Source organism: Pomacea canaliculata, linkage group LG9, assembly GCF_003073045.1.
Source record: "Pomacea canaliculata isolate SZHN2017 linkage group LG9, ASM307304v1, whole genome shotgun sequence".
NCBI classification, from domain to species: Eukaryota; Metazoa; Mollusca; class Gastropoda; order Architaenioglossa; family Ampullariidae; genus Pomacea; species Pomacea canaliculata.
The window spans coordinates 16,208,151-16,230,899 of NC_037598.1; the positions used below are offsets into that span (position 1 = coordinate 16,208,151).

A 22,749-nucleotide genomic window follows, 5' to 3' on the forward strand; every position below is an offset into this window, starting at 1 on the left:
AAACAGTAGACCTTCAAGGCAACTGTCACAGCCTTGTGTCGTCATGACATAAAATTATTACAGTATAGCTAAATTAAAAACTGTACACTATAGCTATTGTAAGACATACACTATAGATTTAATAAAAATTGTACACTATAGCTATTGTAAAATCATTACGATATAGCTATAGTAAAAGCTGTACACTATAGCTATTGTAAAACATACACTATAGATATGATTAAAACTGTACACGATAGCTATTGTAGAACTGTATACTCTAGCTATACTAACACTATAGCTATAGTAACACTATAGCTAAAGTAAAAACTGAACTGCTACATGTGCTACATCTCCCATCTCCTGCTACATCTAGTACCCACCCAGTGTACTCATAGTGCAGTATCTCATCACTGCGCATGCCCTGCCCCTCTGTAAGTTGTTTTTAACTCCTGTCTGCACGGTGGCTGCATTAGAGTTGACAGGAAGTTGATGAGAAGTACAGGAGATGAAGTGGAGGCAGCCTGTACTCGTATCTTCAATCGGGGTACACCTAGGAGAGAGGTTCCCTTTCCTGCACAGGAAGAAAAGTGTGTTCCTGCTTTAATCGACATCTTGCAGACTCTCTGACAGCTTCCAGGTGCAGTTCCTCATTTTCAACGCTCACTTGGGAATAAAAGAAAAATAAAAAAAGAATAATGTGCTTAGCATCGCTTGATGTGGATGCCCGGAGGCAGCACGAGCCACGTGACCATGACGCTGACGTCACGAAGACAGCCGGTGCAACCATGCATCACACCCAAGACAAACACCTGCCTGCCTCTCGCCTCACGCGCTGTTTGCTTCCTTCCAGCCATCTTACTGACCTTTGCCCTCTGCTCTGGTCGCAACAGTAGCCTGATGTCGCTCGTCCTACACGGTAGTCTGCTCGGAATTTAACGGAAATTTGCCTTTAAAATGCCGCAGCACGTGGGGTCGTTTCTCCCAGGTGCACTCTGCTCTCCCCCCACCTGTCGGTTACAACCAAGGAGGGACTTAGACTGGACGGCTGGCGGTCTGCCGAGACCAACGGTAGTCTCTTGCCGGGGGGATGAGGATGAGCATGAGGATGAGCTTGCTAGCTGTCTGGTCTTGGGGAGGCTTTCACAGTTCACATTCACAATCACAACAAAGTCGAGTTCGGACACCATCAATATTTCTAATGAAAAACATAAGTTTGTTGTTTACTTACTTTGCTGCTTTATTATTTATTTAATTTTTGGCAAATTCTGGTCAAACTTGTTCCCCTTACACTTTATAACCAATAAACTGATAATACACAAAATACAACATTGTGAACATGACACGTCACATGGTGTGTCTGCCAGCTGTCTATTTATTTATATTAACAAATAAACAGCACACAAGGAGCGGGTGGAGACTGGCCCAACGTTAAACTCTCATCTCCTGAGCACAGCTCACTTTGTCTCTACCTGACCTCGGGGGCCACGTCAGCGGATGTGCATGCACCTGGCGACCTACGACCTGGAAGTGCATGTGTGCAGCTTGTTTTGTTAGTGGGTTTACACCTTGAAGTGGGCATGTGACCCCTGACCCCCGCGTGCGGATAGTTTAATGTCACCGCCTGTATGGATGCACCTCGGTACGACCCTCGGGTCGGGATGTCCGTCTTGCCCCATGTATCCTGTAGCATGTACCCTTGTTACCCTTTTCCCTGAGAACAGTTCTGCGTTGTCCAGGGTAACCAGAGAAACAAAGCCTTGAGGGAAGCGAAAGCCTCGCCCTGCTCCTCGTTGATGTCGACACCAACTTGCTGTGACCCTGTGACTCTTGTGACGTACAACAAAACCTTGACTTGCAGACCTGCCATTCGGTAGACAGCTGTAATAATGTTCATTACAAGACAGTTGTTTGTACAGCTGCCTGTCATCAAACGGGTATTTCCGCTTGTAATAGTTGTAACTGTCTACATAACTGTCAGATAACTGTCAATCACAGGTCATGTGTGTGTGTGTGCAGCTGTCGGTTACGATTACGTGTGGAGATGTCAGTAGGCAGCTGTGTGTGTGTGCAGCTGTCAGTTACGAGGGTTGTTAGATAGGGGTGTGTATTTGATAGGGGTGAGTGTTTGAGAGGTGGGGGTTCGAGTCTTGCCAGCCTCATCTTGCCGATGACTGTGGAGGAGAGGCGGGGGTGCGAGAGAGAGAGAAGCTCGATGACTACCTAAAGGTGTGGGAATCCTGGTGGCAACAAACAAACCGCTGGCGTGTTTTCATCACATCCTCGCGTCCTATAAATAGAGCGTGTTTAGAGGCGTCTGACATTTAGTGCCGACACCACAACCGTCTGGCTCTGGCTTGCCTGCCACACAACGGGGTCACGTGTGACGTCATCAACGGTGTCAAGGGGCCGCGGCACCCAGGTGAGAGAGACAGAGAGAGACAGAGTCACCCGACATGACACGCACGCTGACAGTGTGTCAGTGACCACACACCAGGTTGATGCCGAGTGCCACTGGCAGGGGATGCAAGACACGCTCGTGCCATGTGTGATGTCGGGACTGTGTGATGACCGGGTGTGCTGCCAGGCCGGGTGGATGGCCACCAGGCTGGTAAACTGTAGGTGGATGGACCCATGCATTACAATAGCTGACAGCTCACGTCCCTCTTGCTGATGGTCAGGAAATACAGTCTCTTGCACTCACCTTTGTCCAGTACCTCCAAACACTAAGAAATGGCGCCCAGGTGTGGGTCCTCCATGTCACATCCACATGGTCATCGCAGACGCCACGCTTGTCTTTCTGTCAGTGTCATCCTGTCACTGGCACTACACTCCTGTTGTCTGTCAGTGTCATCCTGTCATTGGCACTACACTTGTAATGTCTTTTAGTGTAATCATGTCACTGGCATCATGCTAGTGTTGTCTGTCAGTGTCATTCTGTCACTACACTCCTGTTGTCTATCTGACATCCTGTCACTGGCACTACATTTGTGTCTGTCTGTCAGTGTCATCATGTCACTACATTTGTGTCTGTCTGTCAGTGTCATCCTGTCACTGGCACCACACTTGTCATTCTGTCACTACGCTTGTGTTGTCTCATCTTGTCTGTCAGTGTCATCCTGTCATTGGCACTACGCTTGTGTGTGTCTGTCAGTGTCATCCTGTCACTACACTCCTGTTGTCTGTCAGTGTCATCCTGTCATTGGCACTACGCTTGTGTGTGTCTGTCAGTGTCATCCTGTCATTGGCACTACGCTTGTGTGTGTCTGTCAGTGTCATCCTGTCACTACACTCCTGTTGTCTGTTAGTGTCATCCTGTCACTACACTCCTGTTGTCTGTCAGTGTCATCTTGTCACTGTCACTACACTCCTGTTGTCTGTCAGTGTCATCTTGTCACTGTCACTACACTCCTGTTGTCTGTCAGTGTCATCCTGCTTCTGTGCGTCTGTCGACACCTGAACACGGAAGTGGCTGATATTTTTTCTGGTCTTTTCCTTGTAACTGAACGATTTTTAATTTCTGCGCGAGGTTTTTTTTTTCCCCTTTCGCTTTGTGAATCGGTTTCACTTTCACCTGACATTTGTACAGTGTGGTGTGTGGACAGCAAGCATCAAGCCTCACCTGTAGTCACAGCTGCTGTACCTGAGACAGTCAGACGATGTTCTGCCCAGACACAAATAAATTCACCACACCTACTCGTGAATTCCGTCCTGCTCTCGACTAGAACAAATACCACTTATATTAACAACCCCTTCAGACTGACAAGCTTCTCTACTAAATATTTCCCAGAATAATAACAAATGTAAACTAAATATATTAAAGCCTTCCTAGTGATTGATACACAGCGGGTGATCACTGATACAAGTGATGACAAGTGTTACAGATATTGTTACAACATGTGGACACCACTTTAATGTTCACTGGAGGTGCTGGATACTTTGTACTTCCATCACTGTTTGTTACAGGGCGATCATGTGGGTACAGCTTTGTTATGATTTGATTATACCTGTAGCCACGTGTTGGTCGGGGCTGATGATGATGATGAGACATGATGCACATCATCACGAGTATTCCAAGGTGGTGCTCAGTCCATCCCTCACATGTGTGGCACAAGATGCCGAGGCCTTGACATCTGCTCGTGGCTGCAGAGGTCGCCGGTGGTGGGGGTGGGGAAGCGGAAGGAGGAAGTTTTGTGCAGACGGTTGCCAAATGACGTCATCATTCAGCTGTCGATGGATTCGCTTCCAGCCTCCAACTGTCATCAGGCGATACACACACACACTCCCTCTCTCACTTCTCCGATACACAGTCTGGCTGACAAGGGGAGGCTGGCATGGCCGGCAGTCAGCTGTCAACAGGTCGGCAACAGCCACGACACAGATGGCGCGTGACGAGGATGCTGGACACCTGACTGTCCATCATCCACTCATTGTGGAGTAGACGAGGGCCATGCCTGTGTAAAGTTGATGCACGTGACAAGATTGTAGTTGTTGCTGTTAGAAAATATGTTCACAGATCTCACGTTCACTTTTGTTTCCATCCTCGTGTTCACTTCCCCGTGCCTCTGGTATGTTTACACTTTCACTTCCACGTCGCTCAGACATTCTGTGGTGTTTCCAAACCGGGTGTTTCCCCACCCTTAGCTGCCAGATGCAGTCCGCTCCAGAAAACAGTGACGCACATCGAGCTTATGTGACGCACGCTGGTGTGACCTAGGTCACTGCGAGCTCACAGTGGAATTAAGCTTGTGGGGAGGGATCTGTCACTGTCTCTCTCAACTCAACCACAAGAACCGTTAGGTCAGTCCTCGTCAGTATGGAAGCCCACACATTACTTCAAAAATTAAAGTAATACAGTAATATATTTACAAAACTACAGGAAGAGATAACTCCATCTTTCGGTCTTGAGGAATGCTGTGATAGTATGAGGGACAAGGAGAGAGTGAATGTGTGAATGAAAATTACCAAGTTATCATCTGCCAAAAAGCTATAACAGAAATGTGAAGATAATTGTAATTTGTATTCATCCGCCTTTTGACTAAAGAAATCTTGGCCTTAGCCTGGCTGGTGGAGCCTCGAGGGCAAGTGTGGTGACGTGTCTGTGTGAAGACAGAAACACAATCCAGGAACTGTGTGTGGTGGTGTGTGACCAGTCACAGGTCGGCGTGACTTACAGTCCACTCACACAAACACACGCTGGACGAGCTGACAACCACGTCGACTCCACGGTTGTGTAGCTAGGGTGCGCTTACACGGGTATAGGGTGCGATTATACGGGTAGCAACATTTCCGTCTCGTTCTTTCGTGGTCTTCCTCCTTCTGTCACTCCCTGATCCAGTTCTCGTGTCTGTGGCGTCAGAAGGCAGCAGTGGGTGTCAAGGCAATGGTTTGTATCGCATTTCCTGGCTTATCTCTCTTGATGCTGTTGTCTTCCTGATCGATTGCGAGGCTAGTGTGCGTGTCGAAAAAAAACGTCACTTCCTCCTCTGTCGTCCTGACATCTAGCGGCCTTTACACCACCAACCCAGGGTGGGGCGGGATGTGCTTCTACCAGACTGTGGATGGCCCGGGGTGTGCTCCTTCATCGTCGTCTTCACGGAGCGATCCTTCTCGACCCCAAATTAGTTCAAGAGGATCGGCGACCAAGTTCCCTTGGAAGAACCTTTGATTTGAACCCTGGTTCGTGAACTGTAGATGTCGGGTGGAAGTGTGAACCTTTCGTCTACTACTCGATCCCTGAAGTTGAGCTCTCGTGTTGAAAGAAACAAAGAATGTCCGACAACAGCAGCAGTACGCGTGTAATGATGATTGGTGAGTCAAGATGGGGGACAGGACTGCTGCTCAGTGGGTGATACACTAAACATGTATGTTAAACAGGTACAGGGGTCACACAGGTGTAGACTAATTAGTGAATAATAATGAACTAACTACAGTGCATCCAGCCTGTGACGTACCAAGCGTTAAGCTCACACGTGCAGAGACCAGCGGACTGTGACGTATGACAGTAACGTACTTTGCTGCCGTTTCCATTTTATTTATTTATTTTTTATTATTTTATTATTTTTTTATTTATTTATTGTTTTTTTTGTTGTTGTTTTTTTTGTAACTACTAACTGAGAAAAAACTCCTGGAACAAAGAAGTCTGCGAAATCAGTCCCACAGGCGCCAACAGCCATCTTGACATCGTCAGCCGTTAGGTTGGGACAAATGAAGACGTGGAATCTCGATCAGCGATCAACAAGAAAGCAGTTTGTGATTAATCGGCTTTTGATTAAGAACACACCTTTGACTGCCTGAACCAGGCTGAGACCTGGACGGATCCCTCAATTAAGGCCCCGCGTTCCGACCGGCTTTCGGTGGTGCGGAGTGTAATCCTCGCAACGGGCCAGGGTGTGGGAGGGCGGGGAGGGGTGGAGTGGGGGGGAGAAGAGGCGGGTGAGCTCCTTACAACGGGCCAGGGTGTGGGTGGGAGGAGAGGTGGGAGGGAGTAGGGGGAAAAGGCGGGTGTGCTCCTTACAACGGCGCCATATCGACCCTCTGCCGCTTACATCGGCCTCCCCACTCCCCCTACCCTGACTAACCCTCCCTCCCGCCACGCGCTGGCCGTTACTCGAAACTGTTGATCGATAACCTTGAAGACGAGAACTGCAACAGGCACAAGCAGACGTGTCTGTGAGCACCAAGTCAGCGCCTGTCAGGAGACTGGCCACGGTGCCTGCAAGTTGCCAGGGCGAGAGTCAGGCCAGGCACCAAGCGACTGTCAACACACCACCCGTTCAAGGGAGGAGAACATGTCAACCCCTCTCCCTCCCAAACCTTTTTTTGTGACCACCCGTTAGCAACCTAAATACTAGGTACGTCTATACTGTTAGGAAATTTTAACTCGTTATCTGATTGTGACATTTGAACCATACATCGAAGATGGCCGTCGTCATCAGCGCTTTGTATCCAAGTCCATGAAGAAAGTCGGTCATCACGTGGACTTCAGTAGACCCGGGGTGGTGGTCTTACACCCAGTGTACCAGATCTGGGGCACGTTCTTTCCATCTCTTTGAGCTTATTTATGCAGGCTGATCCATTAACTTGGTCATGACACTCATATTCTGACAACTCAGCTTGGGTGGACTTGCAAATTTCATGCAAATTAAAGAACATAAGTTTCCTTCCTTTTTTTATTTTTGTTTTGTTTTGTTTTGTTTTAATGAAGGAGATTTGTAATAACCGAGTAGCAGTCCGGCAGTTAAAATTGGTTGCAGCGCTGACTCCACGGGAGGAGATTAGCATAAAGTGACAGAGACAGCAGATTAGCCAGAGCCGGTGCACACACCAGGCAGTGCATGACGCAATCAGAGTATTGCAGCACCGCCATCAGCTCGGCGCACGGCGATCAATGGAAGAAAGAGGCGGCGGCTTGCACATCCCTGGCGGGGCCAGCACACAGCTGCAACGTTTATCACACACGTCGTCGATACTTGTCGGCCGCCCAGGCAGTTACTCTTGCGACAGCTTCCACAGACACGCGCTGACCCCGGGGGTCACGACCATATTTGTGAGATGATTATGAAATGGATGTGTTTGTTTGAAATCCGCACACATATCACCCCTGTCCCACCCCACACCCGTACAACCATCTCGTGGGCTTCTTCACTATCATCGATCATTTCATTAACCTTAATTCTTGCACGCGGATCTCGTGGCTGTAGGCTTTGTCTTGCTGACGTCACTTCCTGGCGCACCCTCTCTTTCAAGTGTTCGTACATGGTGATTGCACTAACGGTCACGAAATCGTCATTGACTACTACACCAACAGCGACCAAACATTACTTGTAGGTTGGTTTTTTTTTTTTTTTCTTGTTACCATGGGTCTGACGTGAGGAAGTCGAATATATATATACACACATTGTATATGGAAGTCGAATATATATATATGTTGGAGAGATTTTCTTGCTCAGACAAAGTAGTGTGTAGATACATTCCAAGTCTTTTCACCTTTAGTTCCATTCACATCACCTTTCTAAAAAAAAGTCCAGGTCCAGGACTGGCGGGACCTGAACCCCGAGCTGCCTGCTGATACCTCATGACAATCACAAGATGGATGTCACACACACACACACCTTTCTAACGGTATTGTCCCCCTGCTACCTGTTTGCCGGCTGCTGATAAAGGTGACCACCGACCTCCACTCGCACGCTAGGTGGCGCCACGCCGACAGGAAGAAGCGACTTCCACCTAAAAACCACCCAAAGGGCAACAATTGCAAATCCTTGATTTCCTCAGGAAATAACTGCCAGGCCAGGTGACGTGGACAGCACAGATCATTCATGCACAATGTGCAAAAAAATTGAAGCATTTGGTGAATGAGATTCCACTCTCTGGAGGTTTCGGTCTGAACAGACACCAGGAATCTTCCCTGAGGCTGTAGACGTCACGAGCGACAGAAAAAAGTAATGAGCGGATGAAAATACCGAGTTTTGTGTCCGCGAGATCGAGCAAGTGTGAAACGGGCTTTAGAGGGTTTTGTTTTGTTTTGTTTTTGTTTGTTTGTTTTGTTTTGGGTTTTTGTTTGTTTGTTTGGTTTTTATTAATTTTTTTTTTTTTTTTGCAGCAAAGATGATGAGACACACACACACATACACACTCACACACACACGCGCGCGCGTGACGATTCACAGGTGCATGCACTCGGTCTATTTGCTCTCGCGCGCGGCACTGCGTTTCTGTGTACAGCGCCGTTGCAATGGTTACCTGTGACGTCTGCGAGTGACTGAGGAAGCCAGTGTACATGCCGGAGGCGCTGGGGGAGCTGTTGTAGCCCTATAAGCCACCGCTAACTTCTGTCGGCACGAGAACAACCTGGAGACAGACGCTGGCAGTCTCCTCCAGTCTCATCATCACCGACACACAGCATCTCACGTGACCTGCTGACATCGCCGCACACTTCTTCCCCAAAGTTCTCCGTGTTCTTGAAACTTGGTCGTTAGTTCCCCACCACCACCACCACTACCAGCAACTTATAACAGCTTATTTCATGCTCACATCTCTCTGTCTGTAGGTTGGTGGCTGCAGGCAGGATATTGGCTTCACGTGCTCCATCATTCCAAGTTGCTTGCTTGCGTCGATACCTAGCGTAATTAAATCTGAACTCTTAGTGATTGAGATATGGCGGCCATTTTATGACCGGCTCCTATTTTTTTTGTCTCTGTAGTATGGGCAGTTGTCTGTGTTCAAAGAGCATAATTATCGCTCCTCTTTTTTTTTTTTCTTCGCGATCAATCGACAGTGAGCCCGGAGTGAGCTCGGGGTGGGTGGGATGGAGGTGTGGGGGGCGACTTAGTGCGACTGCGTGACCGGTGGCGGTGAGTTATTTATGACCAGCAAGGCAAATAAGCCACGCATGACTGCCCACGTCACACAGGCGGTCACGTGGCGGCCGCCAGTCGCAGATCGATGGGTGCACCGTACGTGCAGCGGAGCGTTTCCGCTCTCCACCCAGCAAAGCGCAAAGGTCGGCGAGTCATTCACCAGCGGCTGGCAATAATAAGATTTCGACAAGCTCTCCCTTTTTATATCTTCTACCCACCTACAGCCAGCACCTAGCCGCATCTTGCACGGCAGGGCCCTGGTCCAGACCGAGGCTGGCTATAACCTCGCGGACGATGGGAGGAGAGGACCCCTGGGGGAATAATGTTGGTGAGGACTAAGCACTCACGCCATCACCAAAGCTGCTTGCTCGGAATTCCACCCCTCGGCCTCCTCCATGGCGACAGTCCCTGTAAAGCGTGGCTGGCCCAGCAAATGGCGGGTCATATTGGCTCCTCCACCGTCAAGCGGTCTGGTTCGGTCACGTCACTCGGCACGTCACTAAGACGGTCCTCCAGGGATGTGTGGAGGGACGTCGATGGTGTAGGCGGAGGAAATGGTGGACTGGCCGCTAGAGGAAGACATTGCAAGGGGTGTGGGGTAGGTCCCACTGGCGCCTTCGCTATTCTCCTTCTCGTCCCCTTTCCCTCCCCTGGAGCTGGTGAGTGATGTCCCTTGGCCTAACTGGCTAGATGATGTCTCGGTCATAATGCTGTGTGTTACAAGTGAACAGACTAGATTAAAGCAAGGTGGAGGTGTTGAACACACCAACAGACACTAGCTGTCATCTAGCAATGTCCACACACAGCTGCTGTTGACATCAAGCAGCTCCAGATGCTCAAGACTTCCACAAGCGCCGTTGCGGTCGATACTCAACAAAAGACCAGTGAGTGTTGCTAGGGTCCAGGAATCTTTTAATGAGTCAATCTGAAGCCAGCATAGTACCGGTCACGTGTGTGTTTGTGTGTCAGCGCGCGCATGAACGTGTGAATGATGAAAAGCTAATAAACCCGAGCAATGATGTGTGAGGTCGATGGAGAGGTTGTAGCAAACTTATGAAATAATGTCAGTAAGTGGGAGGAGTGCGAGGTCTGAAGGTAAGGTAGACAAAAACAGTTACAACTCGAGCATGACGAGCACATATGTTATGTAAAACCGTTTTACAAAAATGTTCTTGTGTTTTCGAGACAGCAGCATCCTCTTGCCAATAAGAAACTGGAAAAGTATTCTGTTGGGAAATTTATTTTTTGTTCCGCTGGTTGCTCCGGAAATCATCAGCCACATTTTCAATTTCACCGTGGGAATGAGAACTACTGCCTTGCCAAGCCAAAAACAAAAACAAAACAAAAATGGCTTGGATGAAAATCTTGGGGGAAAAAAGAGAAAGGAAGGAAGGAAGGCTGGAAGGGAAAGTGTCAGGTCGAAATCACTCGAGGAGCCGCAGGGACGCTGTGTGACTGTTTATGTAAGAGACTGGCAGTTCTCTTTCGTGAGATACTTCCATGGGGAGTGGGGATTCTTTGTCGACATTCCCCTCATGTAGGAAATAGAAAACTTCTTACTCTTTTTTTTTTTTTTTTAATTTACTAGGTTTTTACTTATGTAGCAAGTGAAAACACAAAACGATTTCTGAGAACTTTCTGTCCAGATGCTTTGTCAGACATCATCTGGTATTGACTATTATTGTTCCCCATCACCTAACGGCGTGGTCTGTCACCTGTGAAGGTAAACGCTGCTAAGCCGTGACGTCACATGTGACGTACTCAGGCTCGCGGTGTGTCTGTACCCTCGGACAGCGAGGGTTTCCTACAAACCAAGTTCCATTCTTTGCCAGCAGACGACATCTGGCGGTCTAGAGGCTGGGATGCTGCTTCACACAGCCAGACACACTACAGGCAGCGGTGTGGGCCGACGGTGGGTTCACACCTCAACATCAGGCGCCGCCATGTCGTCTGAAAGCAACGGTAACGACGTGCAGCACGTGTTGGGATGACGTCAAATCTGGGGCCGTTTGAACTTGCGATCTCTCTCTCTCACACACTCTCTCATTCACACATCCTGTTGTAAGTCTTCTTGATGCCCACGAAAGAGAAACCAGTTTTTCTCGTTGCCCATTCAACGCAAGTCTGCTCAATCTTTTCTTCCCAAATAACTTCAGATGGATTCGTTAACCTTTCTCGTGTATTGTAAGATTACTTGAAAAATCCCTTGGAAAGTTTGAGAATTTTTAAAAAATTGTATTTCTATAATGTCAAATGTATAATCTAACGGAGACCTTTGTGGCACAATGTTTGTCCACGTGACTAGCAGGTTTAACACGTTAGCAGATTCTTAAGAAAACATAATTCTGCAACCACTCTTCCTCGAAGAGGTATATCTACAACAGGTAGACATGTTGGAAAGGTTTATTTCATAGAAACTGTTTATTATTATGCTTCCACTCAATGGAGATCAGGGTTTGTAAATGTGGACTGTGAAGGATTCTCTAGTTTTACACATTACGAATCAGTAATACCTGAAATGTAAACTGCTCTCACCTGGTTACTAAGTTATTTCTTAAAGTGATAAAATGATTTGGGAGTCTGAATGGCGACAGACAAGATGGACTACTAATCAGACTTTGAACTGTTACTACACGAGGATAAGTTTGATGCTGATTACTTTTCTCTTCGTTCGTTGAAAGTTTGTCATCGGCCTGCAAAGACTCGGTCTCTATGAACTAAGTCTGTCTGAGTTAAGGCAACGAAACTGTAATACCTAGTCAAGCTGATAATCTCTATTTATCCATCCAGCCATCCTAGCAGAGGTACCCAGTGACACCAGGGTCGAGTCTTCTGATTTTATTGTCAACTTTCTTCCACTCAAATTCATTCCATTGACATGCGTGACATGAGTGTAGCGAAATAGTGAAACACTGACTGCACTCTTGATGTCCCTTCCCTAACTTGTTGAGGTTGACAGTTTATTTTCGGCAAAGGGGAGGGGAAAAGGAAGGGTAGACAGAGTGTGTGTGTGTGTGTGGGGGGGGGAGAGATAAAAGAATCCACCCTAACGAAAAACTACTATATACTCATCTCTAAATCTACTTTCTCCAACGAAGAGGAGGCAATACATAAGATGTTTCGCTGGTTTTGCAATCCAACAACTGTTTCAGATATCAGAACATCATCATCAGCAGCAGCAAACAATAAGATAAATAATTCTAGATAATCTATAGGTAAGGTGACACCATGTTTCCCATTCCAAATCCCTTTTACATCTAGTTCATTTCTAAAGAGGGAGAATAATATAATAATATAGGGCTACACACATCACCAAGCTTGACATCCTTAAACAAGTTTATGTGATCTGTTAACATTGAGCCACATCTTATTCTTACTTTAATATTATCCTACATTGCTTTCATGGCTATCATTAATTTACCCTTTACTCCATTTTTCCACAAGATACCCCACAACCAATTGCTATTAATTGAATCAAAAGTCGTTTTAAAGTCAATAAAGGCCACGTGCAGTTAGCGGTTCGTTGCAAATGGCTTCTGTATACATGCCAGCAGTAAACACGAGATCAACAGGACAATATCCCTTGTAAATACTGCTTGATATTCTACAATGTTATTTTCTTCTATCCACCCTTTTAATCTCCTATTTTCTATCAATCCATACACCTTACTACTAACATCACACAGTGAAATTTCTCGATAACTACTAGAGTTGCTCCTGTCACCTTTTTTTGTGAAGTGGTTGGACAATCACTCTGTCTAATTTTCCGGATAAACACCTTTTGTTAAATAGTTCATTAAAAACGCTTTTTTTTTAAAGAAGTCAATTACATTGGAAGAAGAATGTTGTAATATTCACTTATTATTCCATCTGGTGCACTGTGGAATATTTGCCAGCATTGAGTTGTTGTCATCAGCTTGGTTGCGGCCACGGCGAGTAAACAAAGCAATGCTCATGGATGAACAGATGCCAGTCGCAAGCGCAAAGTGAGGTTTGGTGCGGACATAATACGGTACCGACACCCCTACCTTCCTCCTCCTCCAGGCCTAAGACACGCGACCCTTGTGAGAAACATCCTTCCACCCCCTCAGCACGTGAGACCCCGTGTGACGTGTCAGGTCACGACCCTGTCGACGCTGTTGATGCTGACTGTTGTGAGAGCGAGTTGAAGGAGTTTGTGCGAAGCATTTTACCTTCGCAAACTTTTACACGCTTCACTTAAAAAAAAAAAAATAAATAAATAACCGAAGTCGAGAACTGGTTCTATTGCGTCAGGTTCCCCAGGAGGGATGCTTGAGATTTTTTCCTTCTTCCATTACTCTCCCTTTCTCCCTCCCTCTCCCTCTCTCTGTGTCTCCACCACCCTCTTCCCTCCAGATGTTGGACTGTGCTTGTTTGCGAGCGTATGCACGGTGAATGCGCTTGTGAGCGTGCATACTCGCGAGCGAGCTTTGTGGTGGTGGCTGGAGGGTTACCCTCCCAAGAACCAAATCCGGCAGTTGTGACGTCACGGGGTGAGTACTGGCTGAGCCTGCGGGCGCCGTGCCGACAGATGATGGCGCCCAGACGAGGGCAAGTTCCTCCGAAAGATGCTTTCCCTCCCTCTCTCTACTCGGTGTCCGCAAGCCACGCTGGTTGGCGTCAAGCGTGATCACTGATCCTTGTCACGGCGCTGGTGTGAATGTCGGCCCCACAGTGTGAACACATCGTCCACGTCTTTACCAAAGCTCAGTCCAGGCGCCAACCAGAGTTCTTGGAGCTTGTTCCCACTTGGTTACCTTCATCCCGGGCAACACCTGCACCAGCCCTCCTCCCCTTCCCCCCACCGAGTGGCTTCTAACAAGACAGGTGTGCTGAGTCCCACAGACCCCGCGCACAGGAACCTAAACACAGGATAATATTTAAGCATGCACTCAGCGAGACCAAGCCTCCTCGTCGGTGGACTGAACAAAGTTAGCAATGCTAGTTAGCAAATTGTCTCGCCTGAATTAGCACGAGAATGAACGAGTTCATGTGTGGTTGGAAGTGTACACAACATCGTGGACTGGGGTAACAGGCAGCACACTGTGCGTATTATGCGGTGTGTACGACTAATTAGTGGCTAATTAGCTACATCATGTTTTACGGAGAGCATCAGAGCCAGCATGAGCACATGAGCTTGATCCTTGCCAAGTCTTGTGAACAGGTGTAGACTAGGCACTACAGTATATCATGTACAGGTTACAGTACATGGTGTATAGGGTACATCAGTACATCATCTATACAGCGGTCTGTCATTTGCTACATTCACTTCTGTAATTATCATGTATGCAGATACAGTGTATGTAAACACTTGTTTACACGATGTCATGCTTCAATTCTGCTTCAACTTCTTTGATTGGATGTTTTGATGAAACGATTGGACAGCAAGCAATTATATTTAGAGCCATCATCTATCTCTGATTGAGGGGACCTCCTTTTTGGTAACTGGTTGAAGATGTTATTAATTTTACTACAATAATATGTACTAATAAATTCCATTATGCATGTAATGTAAAATAAGGTCAGTGTATAAAGTAAAATAAGTGTATCGTGTATAGGTTAATGCACAGTGCATCTTACAGGGTGCTGCACTGTATCTCATGAAATACAGTAACAGAATGTAACAAACAGTACAACATGCACACAATAATATGCAGTAACATGATGTAATAGTACACAGGGAAGAAGATAAGTGCATCGTGCATGAGGTAAAATGCAGTGCAGGTAGTATTGAGTGTAGAATATAGTATGCTGTGTTACATGGACAGTTAATGGTAATCTTAATAGGGTAAATATATAGTACAAGTAAATGTTATACAGTGTACAGTATCGTGTTTACAGCACAGGCAATCATATTTAAGGTGGTACATTATATCATTGCATGCTGAGTGCAGTGGGAATTATATCATGCTAGTCGACTATACGACAAATCGTGGACAGTGTATATTATATCATTGTGGGCAGTATACATTACAGCCTCTAGGACAGTGTAAACTACATCGTGGACACTGTATATTACATCGTAGTAAGTGTGCATATTATCGTGGACAGTGCATATTACATCATAGACAGTGTATATAACATCACAGTGTATTACATCATGGACAGTGTACATCACAGACAGTGCATATTACATCGTGGACAGTGTACATAACCGTCTAGATTACATCGTGGACACTGCATATAACATCACAGACAGTGCATATGACATCACAGACAGTGTACATCACAGACAGTGCATATTACATTATGGATAGTGTACATTACATCATCGTGGACAGTGTATTTAACATCACAGACAGTGCATATGACATCACAGACAGTGTATATGACATTGTGGACAGTGTACATCACAGACAGTGCATATGACATCGTGGACAGTGTGTATAACATCACAGACAGTGCATATGACATCGTGGACAGTGTACATCACAGACAGTGCATATTACATCATGGACAGTGTGTATAACATCACAGACAGTGCATATGACATCACAGACAGTGCATATGACATTGTGGACAGTGTACATCACAGACAGTGCATATGACATCGTGGACACTGCATATAACATCACAGACAGTGCATATGACATCGTGGACAGTGTACATCACAGACAGTGCATATTACATCATGGACAGTGTGTATAACATCACAGACAGTGCATATGACATCGTGGACAGTGTACATAACCGTGTAGATTACATTGTGGACACTGCATATAACATCACAGACAGTGCATATGACATCGTGGACAGTGTACATCACAGACAGTGCATATGACATCGTGGACAGTGTACATCACAGACAGTGCATATGACATCGTGGACAGTGTACATCACAGACAGTGCATATGACATCGTGGACAGTGTACATCACAGACAGTGCATATTACATTATGGATAGTGTACATTACATCATCGTGGACAGTGTATTTAACATCACAGACAGTGCATATGACATCACAGACAGTGCATATGACATTGTGGACAGTGTACATCACAGACAGTGCATATGACATCGTGGACAGTGTGTATAACATCACAGACAGTGCATATGACATCGTGGACACTGCATATAACATCACAGATAGTGCATATGACATCATGGACAGTGTACATCACAGACAGTGCATATTACATTATGGATAGTGTACATTACATCATCGTGGACAGTGTATTTAACATCACAGACAGTGCATATGACATTGTGGACAGTGTACATCACAGTGCATATTACATTGTGGACAGTGTATATAACACCACAGACAGTGCATATTACATTGTGGACAGTGTATATAACACCACAGACAGTGCATATGACATCACAGACAGTGTACATCACAGACAGTGCATATTACATCGTGGACAGTGTATTTAACATCACAGACAGTGCATATGACATCACAGACAGTGTACATCACAGACAGTGCATATTACATCGTGGACAGTGTATTTAACATCACAGACAGTGCATATGACATCACAGACAGTCTACATCACAGACAGTGCATATGACATCACAGACAGTGTACATCACAGACAGTGCATATGACATCGTGGACACTGCATATAACATCACAGACAGTGTATATAACATCACAGACAGTGCATATGACATCGTGGACAGTGTACATCACAGACAGTGCATATGACATCATGGACAGTGTACATAACATCACAGACAGCGCATATTACATCGTGGACAGTGTACACCACAGTGTAGATTACATTGTGGACAGTGTACATTACGGTAGTGCATATTACATCAATGTGGACTGTACATTTCATTTTATACTACTAACAACCTACTGTACATAGTGGACAGTACATTGCAGAAGTAGGTAATACAAAGTATATAGTCTATACTGGACTGTCTCGTTGTAGGTAAAATACATTGGTTATAGTAGACATCACATCATGTATAGTAGATGTGTGCAGCACACCCTGTGTAGTAGGCAGTGTATATTGGGTCTCTAGTAGGAAGTAGAGAGCATATGGTGTAATGCAGGTGTAAGCCCATGATGTGTTGTGTATAGCCGGCAGTAGACATCATATAGTGCGATGTAGTGTGAACATACATCATGTTCAGCAGACCTTTTTGCTGAGGACAAGAATTACTCACTATCCCTGACATCACTTTTCTCTGCACGATGTGGCCGGGAATGTCGTCTACTTCCAGCAGCTCACCAGTGGCCGAGGGCACAATGTCATGGCTGACTTCTGCTTTGGGTTTGGTGCTGCCTCGCACATGTAGTCTGGCACTGATGTCAGTCGGATTGGGTGACATGCTGGAAGAATCCATGTAATGCTAGATGTGGACAAAAGCAGACACAAGGCCAGGGCATTTTATAGGGTCTTTACATCTTATTGAACCATTTCAGAGAATTTTTTGAATGTGTATTAAAAAAAATCCAGCACCAGACCTTACTGCAAAGGTAACATAGGACTCACGTAAAACATCCTTTAAAGGTCGTAAGAACTTCTTCCTAGGAGGTTAATTCCTACCTGTGAGACCAAATACAGTTTTTGATTAGTTTTACCTTATAACAGACTAAAGACATGACACAATACCACATAATAACAGACTGCTGAGGACACACATTATCTATTATATTATCTATTAACAGAATATTTCCTTACCACTTTGTCTCGTCATCTAATTATGGTTTGTGAAAGCTTTGTCCATTAATCTAGTGACATATATCAGTGATAAAGATATCTGTTAATGCAAGCAGCTGATGGCGTTGATGAAAGGGTTCAAACTAGAAACTATGTTACTTCTTTACATTGCAACTGTTCCCTGGTGGGGTGAGGGGATGGCATGGAGAAAGTTCTCACCGGTCTGTAAGTGCAATAAGGCCAGCTTGACACTGATTTCCCTTGGGCTTCCCTGTGGTAATTATGTCTCTAGGAGCACGACTACACAGCACTGTGTGTATAGAAAGCACCATGTAAATAGAGCAGGCACTATACAGCACTATGTGTACAAAGATAAGGCACTACACAGCACTGTGTGTACAGAGAACAGACCCTACAGAGCAATATAAATAGAGAGAAGGCACTACAAAGTACCGTGTGTACAGAGCAGGCACTAGGAAGCACTGTGTATAAAAAGAGCAAGCACTCTACAGCACTATGTATATAGAGAAAGCACTCTACAGCACTATACTTACAGAAAGAAAGAAATAAACTGCACCATGTGTACAGAGAGCAAGCACTACACAGCAGTGTAATAGAGAGAAGGAACTACACAGTACTCTGTGTACAGAACAGGCACTACACAGCACTGTGTGGACAAAACAAGCCTTGCACTGCACTATGAGTACAGAGCAGGCACTACACAGCACTATGTGTACAGAACAGGCACTACACAGCACTATGTGTACAGAGAAGGCACTACACAGCACTGTGTGTACAGAGCAGGCACTACACAGCACTGTGTGTACAGAGCAGGCACTACACAGCACTATGTGTACAGAGAAGGCACTACACAACACTCTATACAGAGCAGGCACTACACAGCACTATGAGTACAGAGCAGGCACTACACAACACTCTATACAGAGCAGGCACTACACAGCACTATGAGTACAGAGCAGGCACTACACAGCACTATGTGTACAGAACAGGCACTACACAGCACTATGTGTACAGAACAGGCACTACACAGCACTGTGTGGACAGAACAGGCCTTGCACTGCACTATGAGTACAGAGCAGGCACTACACAACACTATGAGTACAGAGCAGGCACTACACAACACTCTGTACAGAACAGGCACTACACAGCACTATGTGTACAGAGCAGACACTACACAGCACTATGTGTACAGAGCAGACACTACACAACACTGTACAGAGCAGACACTACACAACACTCTGTACAGAGCAGGCACTACACAGCACTATGTGTACAGAACAGGCACTACACAGCACTATGAGTACAGAGCAGGCACTACACAACACTCTGTACAGAGCAGGCACTACACAGCACTATGTGTACAGAGCAGGCACTACACAGCACTATGTGTACAGAGAAGGCACTACACAGCACTGTGTGTACAGAGCAGGCACTACACAGCACTATGTGTACAGAACAGGCACTACACAGCACTATGTGTACAGAGCAGGCACTACACAGCACTATGTGTACAGAGCAGGCACTACACAGCACTATGTGTACAGAGCAGGCACTACACAGCACTATGAGTACAGAGCAGGCACTACACAGCACTATGTGTACAGAACAGGCACTACACAGCACTATGTGTACAGAGCAGGCACTACACAGCACTATGTGTACAGAGCAGGCACTACACAGCACTATGTGTACAGAGCAGGCACTACACAGCACTATGAGTACAGAGAAGACACTACACAGCACTATGTGTACAGAGCAGACACTGCACAGCACTATATATAAAGAGAGCAAGCACTCTACAGCACAATATGTACAGAAACAAAGAAATACACTGGACGGCGTATACAGAGAGCAAGCACTACACAGCAATATAAATAGGAGAAGGCACTACACAGTATTGTGTGCACAGTGTAGGCACTACACAGCACTATGTGTACATAGAACAGGCACTACACAGCACTGTGTGTACAGAGCAGGTACACAGTGTACACAGTACCACACAGACCAAGCACTAAACAGAGCTATGTCTACAGAGAGCAACAACTACACAGCACTATGGGTACAGAGCAAGGAGCCAGCCCATGGAGTAGAAACCTCAGGGCTAACCCTTAAGGTTTTTTCCTTTTGCATGTGTGACAATGCGTTGATTTTGGCGTCAGATTTTTGGAAGATAAGAAACATCTATTGTGTAGCTTGCTTCTCCTCTATTTCATCGTCTTTTCAAGCTTAGTTTCCTTCGTTCTACGCCGAGTGCTAGAGAATCGGAAAACGCAGGTCATGTGATCTGGTTAATGCATATTATTATAATAATAATAAAGTTAATTTATATAGAACTTTAAACCACCATCAAAGGCAGGTTTAAATGCTTGACAAAAAATAAGAAAGAAAATAAAGAAAGAAAAGCGCACGGAAAAATTTATAATGAACTTTGATCTAAAAAACCAGATTATTGTGTGTCCACGTAGTGGGGCCACTCGGGTTAAATATCATCAGTAGTCATTGGAGGCAATATCCGGTAAGTCAATAAAGTTTTGCTTTATAAAGTAGTTCAGAGCATGATTTTTTTATGGAAGCTCAACTGTCAATCTTTGGTGGAGTGGATTAATTAACTTTTGCAGACAGAAATAATTTAAGTTCCATAATGACAAGTCTCGCTGGAGCATCACACTATAACGGTCACAAACTAGTTTCAGAGAGATGCACAATGTTAGTCTATCAGACCTGTGTTTACTGTGCACGAAGCTTGTTGTGACAGCTCACCATCAAACTTTATGGAGCAAATGTAGAGAAGGAATCAGCGTGAAGTTCAGCTGCTGTCAGATCCACAATGTCAGTCAGGGCAAGATGGCGCTCACCTGGCAGTAGGAATACAATGGTGTAGAAAAGAAGAGGCCCAGGCACAACATTAAATCCAGGAACATATCAAATTACTTTATAGATGCACAGATCAATATTGCACAAAAAGCTTGAACACAAATTAACAGGAAAAGACGAAAAGCGAAGGGGATCTAATCCCCTCTATCCAGTTAGGCCAGGGGACATCACTCGAGTAAAAGAAAGATAACAGCTTTGTCTCCTTCCATGGTGTACACCCAAAAAAATTCCTAAAATGTAGAAAAAATAAAAACAGATTGAAATCTAACCGGAGTTATCCTTTTTGGTTGAGCGGGAGTAGTTATGTCATCACTCTCCACCTCCAACATTTCTTTAAGTCTCTGGCAGATTCAGCTAGCTTCTTGGTAGTTACCTGCATGGAAATAAATATTAAAAAGTAGCCAAATCAGATTTCACAAATCAAGACCAAAAGTACACCATGAATTTCCCTTTTAATAATAATAATACATCATTACAGTGCAGCGTCACAACTAGAGTCACACTATCTGTGGTGTAATGACATGTTATAGTGTGCAAACAGTCCAGGTATTATCTTTTTATCTCCTTCCTTTCTCCTGACGTGGAAGTCATTTTGACCATTAATGCTCACTTGCTTCATCTATTTTCTTTCTGCACAAGAATTAATTATGAATCGAAAAGTAATTGCACTTACTTAATGACTGGTGCTGGTGAACTGGAAGCAGAGGCCATGAGGGACCTGGCTTTATAGCTCTAATAATGAAGCTTGCATCTGCTTTAACAGATTTGGGTGCCCAGTTGCACATCCTGCGACCACTTTCATCATTAAATGCCAACAGCCAGCTGTCTAGAATTACAGTAAAATAAATTATTGAGCATTATACAGTTATTACCATTTGTTGCAGTAAAAAGAGACCATTGATGTTAATTTGTCTGAATTGATACTTCCAGTTAAAACTGATACTTCCAGCTGTCAATGGGCTATCTCTATCAGGTTTTTTGGTCCACTACTGGGAACACAATCCTTATGCTGCACTTTTTCAGATATTCTTTTAATTACCAGCTACAGTGGAAAGTTTAGTGTTTGAACAAGTTTAAGCTGGCCTAAAAAGTTATAAAATTGACAGGCAGAGCAAGAGTCCAAAGGACCAATTAAATCTGTTAACATCAACATTATCAGCAATATGTGACAAAGCAAGTACATTATACACCAAAAATCCCTTCTCATACAAACACTCTGCTTTTTGAGCAAATAAACATGAAAGGTTGTGAGCCTAATCAACATAGCTCACACAGCCCAGGACTTGCAAGACAAAAAATAGCAATAAACAAAAGAAGAACATTATTATACTGCCTGTAAGAAACAAGGCGTTTTAACGCTATCATATCAGTGAACAGAAGGAACTGTCGAAATTCTGTTGCTGCTCAATGATCAAATTCACACTTTCGTAATCGCAATTCATTTCAGGAAATTCTGACAGTTCCGAATTCTCTGCATCGCTAACGGCTAAAGAATTATCAAATTGCAATCGTTCAGAACTGCTGATCGTGACTTCTACTTCTGTCTGGAAAACTTTTGCATTTATTGCGTTGATGTGTTTCTTAACTTGTACTCTAGTCTTTCTTCTCTTGCATGATATTCTGCATTGAATTTGGACATTGCTGGAATTAAAATCTCAGTGATTATGCTACTTTAGAGTATATAAATTATACGTACTGTTATCGAAGAATAGAACACATGTATCGTTATAGCAATTAATCACTGGAGAAGCTTTTCTGTTGCGAAAAGTGTGAAAACAAAAGTTTATAAATGGCGGGCTTGCGTGCGCACATGTAGAGCTCACGCTTCCGGTCACTCTATCTATATATAGATAGGTCAGCGAGGTCAGCTGTG

At 45.0% G+C, this 22,749-nt stretch overlaps 2 protein-coding genes across 9 annotated transcripts in view; one reads left to right on the forward strand and one right to left on the reverse strand.

Annotated features, from left to right (window-relative positions):
- LOC112571679 (potassium voltage-gated channel protein Shal-like) overlaps nucleotides 1-22,749 on the forward strand; it is a 54,694-nt gene that overhangs the window by 17,708 nt on the left and 14,237 nt on the right. The window lies entirely within an intron of this gene.
- Nucleotides 11,883-21,021, reverse strand: LOC112571680. Of its 5 annotated transcripts, none has more exons than XM_025250876.1 (3): nucleotides 20,858-21,021; nucleotides 17,485-17,670; nucleotides 11,883-14,224 (listed from the first exon to the last, which is right to left on the reverse strand). In XM_025250876.1, the coding sequence occupies exons 1-3, from the start codon at nucleotides 20,921-20,923 to the stop codon at nucleotides 14,060-14,062; spliced, it is 417 nt and encodes a 138-aa protein (XP_025106661.1). In that variant the 5' UTR covers nucleotides 20,924-21,021; the 3' UTR covers nucleotides 11,883-14,059. The 5 variants fall into 5 exon arrangements, 2 of the variants coding, with proteins under 2 accessions (XP_025106661.1, XP_025106660.1); XR_003100867.1 differs by lacking the exon at nucleotides 11,883-14,224 and adding an exon at nucleotides 17,814-17,867 and having other exon boundaries at nucleotides 16,193-17,670; nucleotides 20,763-21,021; XR_003100866.1 differs by lacking the exon at nucleotides 11,883-14,224 and adding an exon at nucleotides 17,814-17,867 and having other exon boundaries at nucleotides 16,193-17,670; nucleotides 20,724-21,021.

Excerpts from the sequence above, each read along its gene's own strand:
- LOC112571680 (XM_025250875.1), bottom strand. The coding sequence starts at position 20,923 with ATGTTCCTGGATTTAATGTTGTGCCTGGGCCTCTTCTTTTCTACACCA. Across the intron at positions 17,671-20,857 it reads CATTGTATTCCTACTGCCAG|CATTACATGGATTCTTCCAG; the intron begins GTGAGCGCCATC and ends GTCCACATCTAG.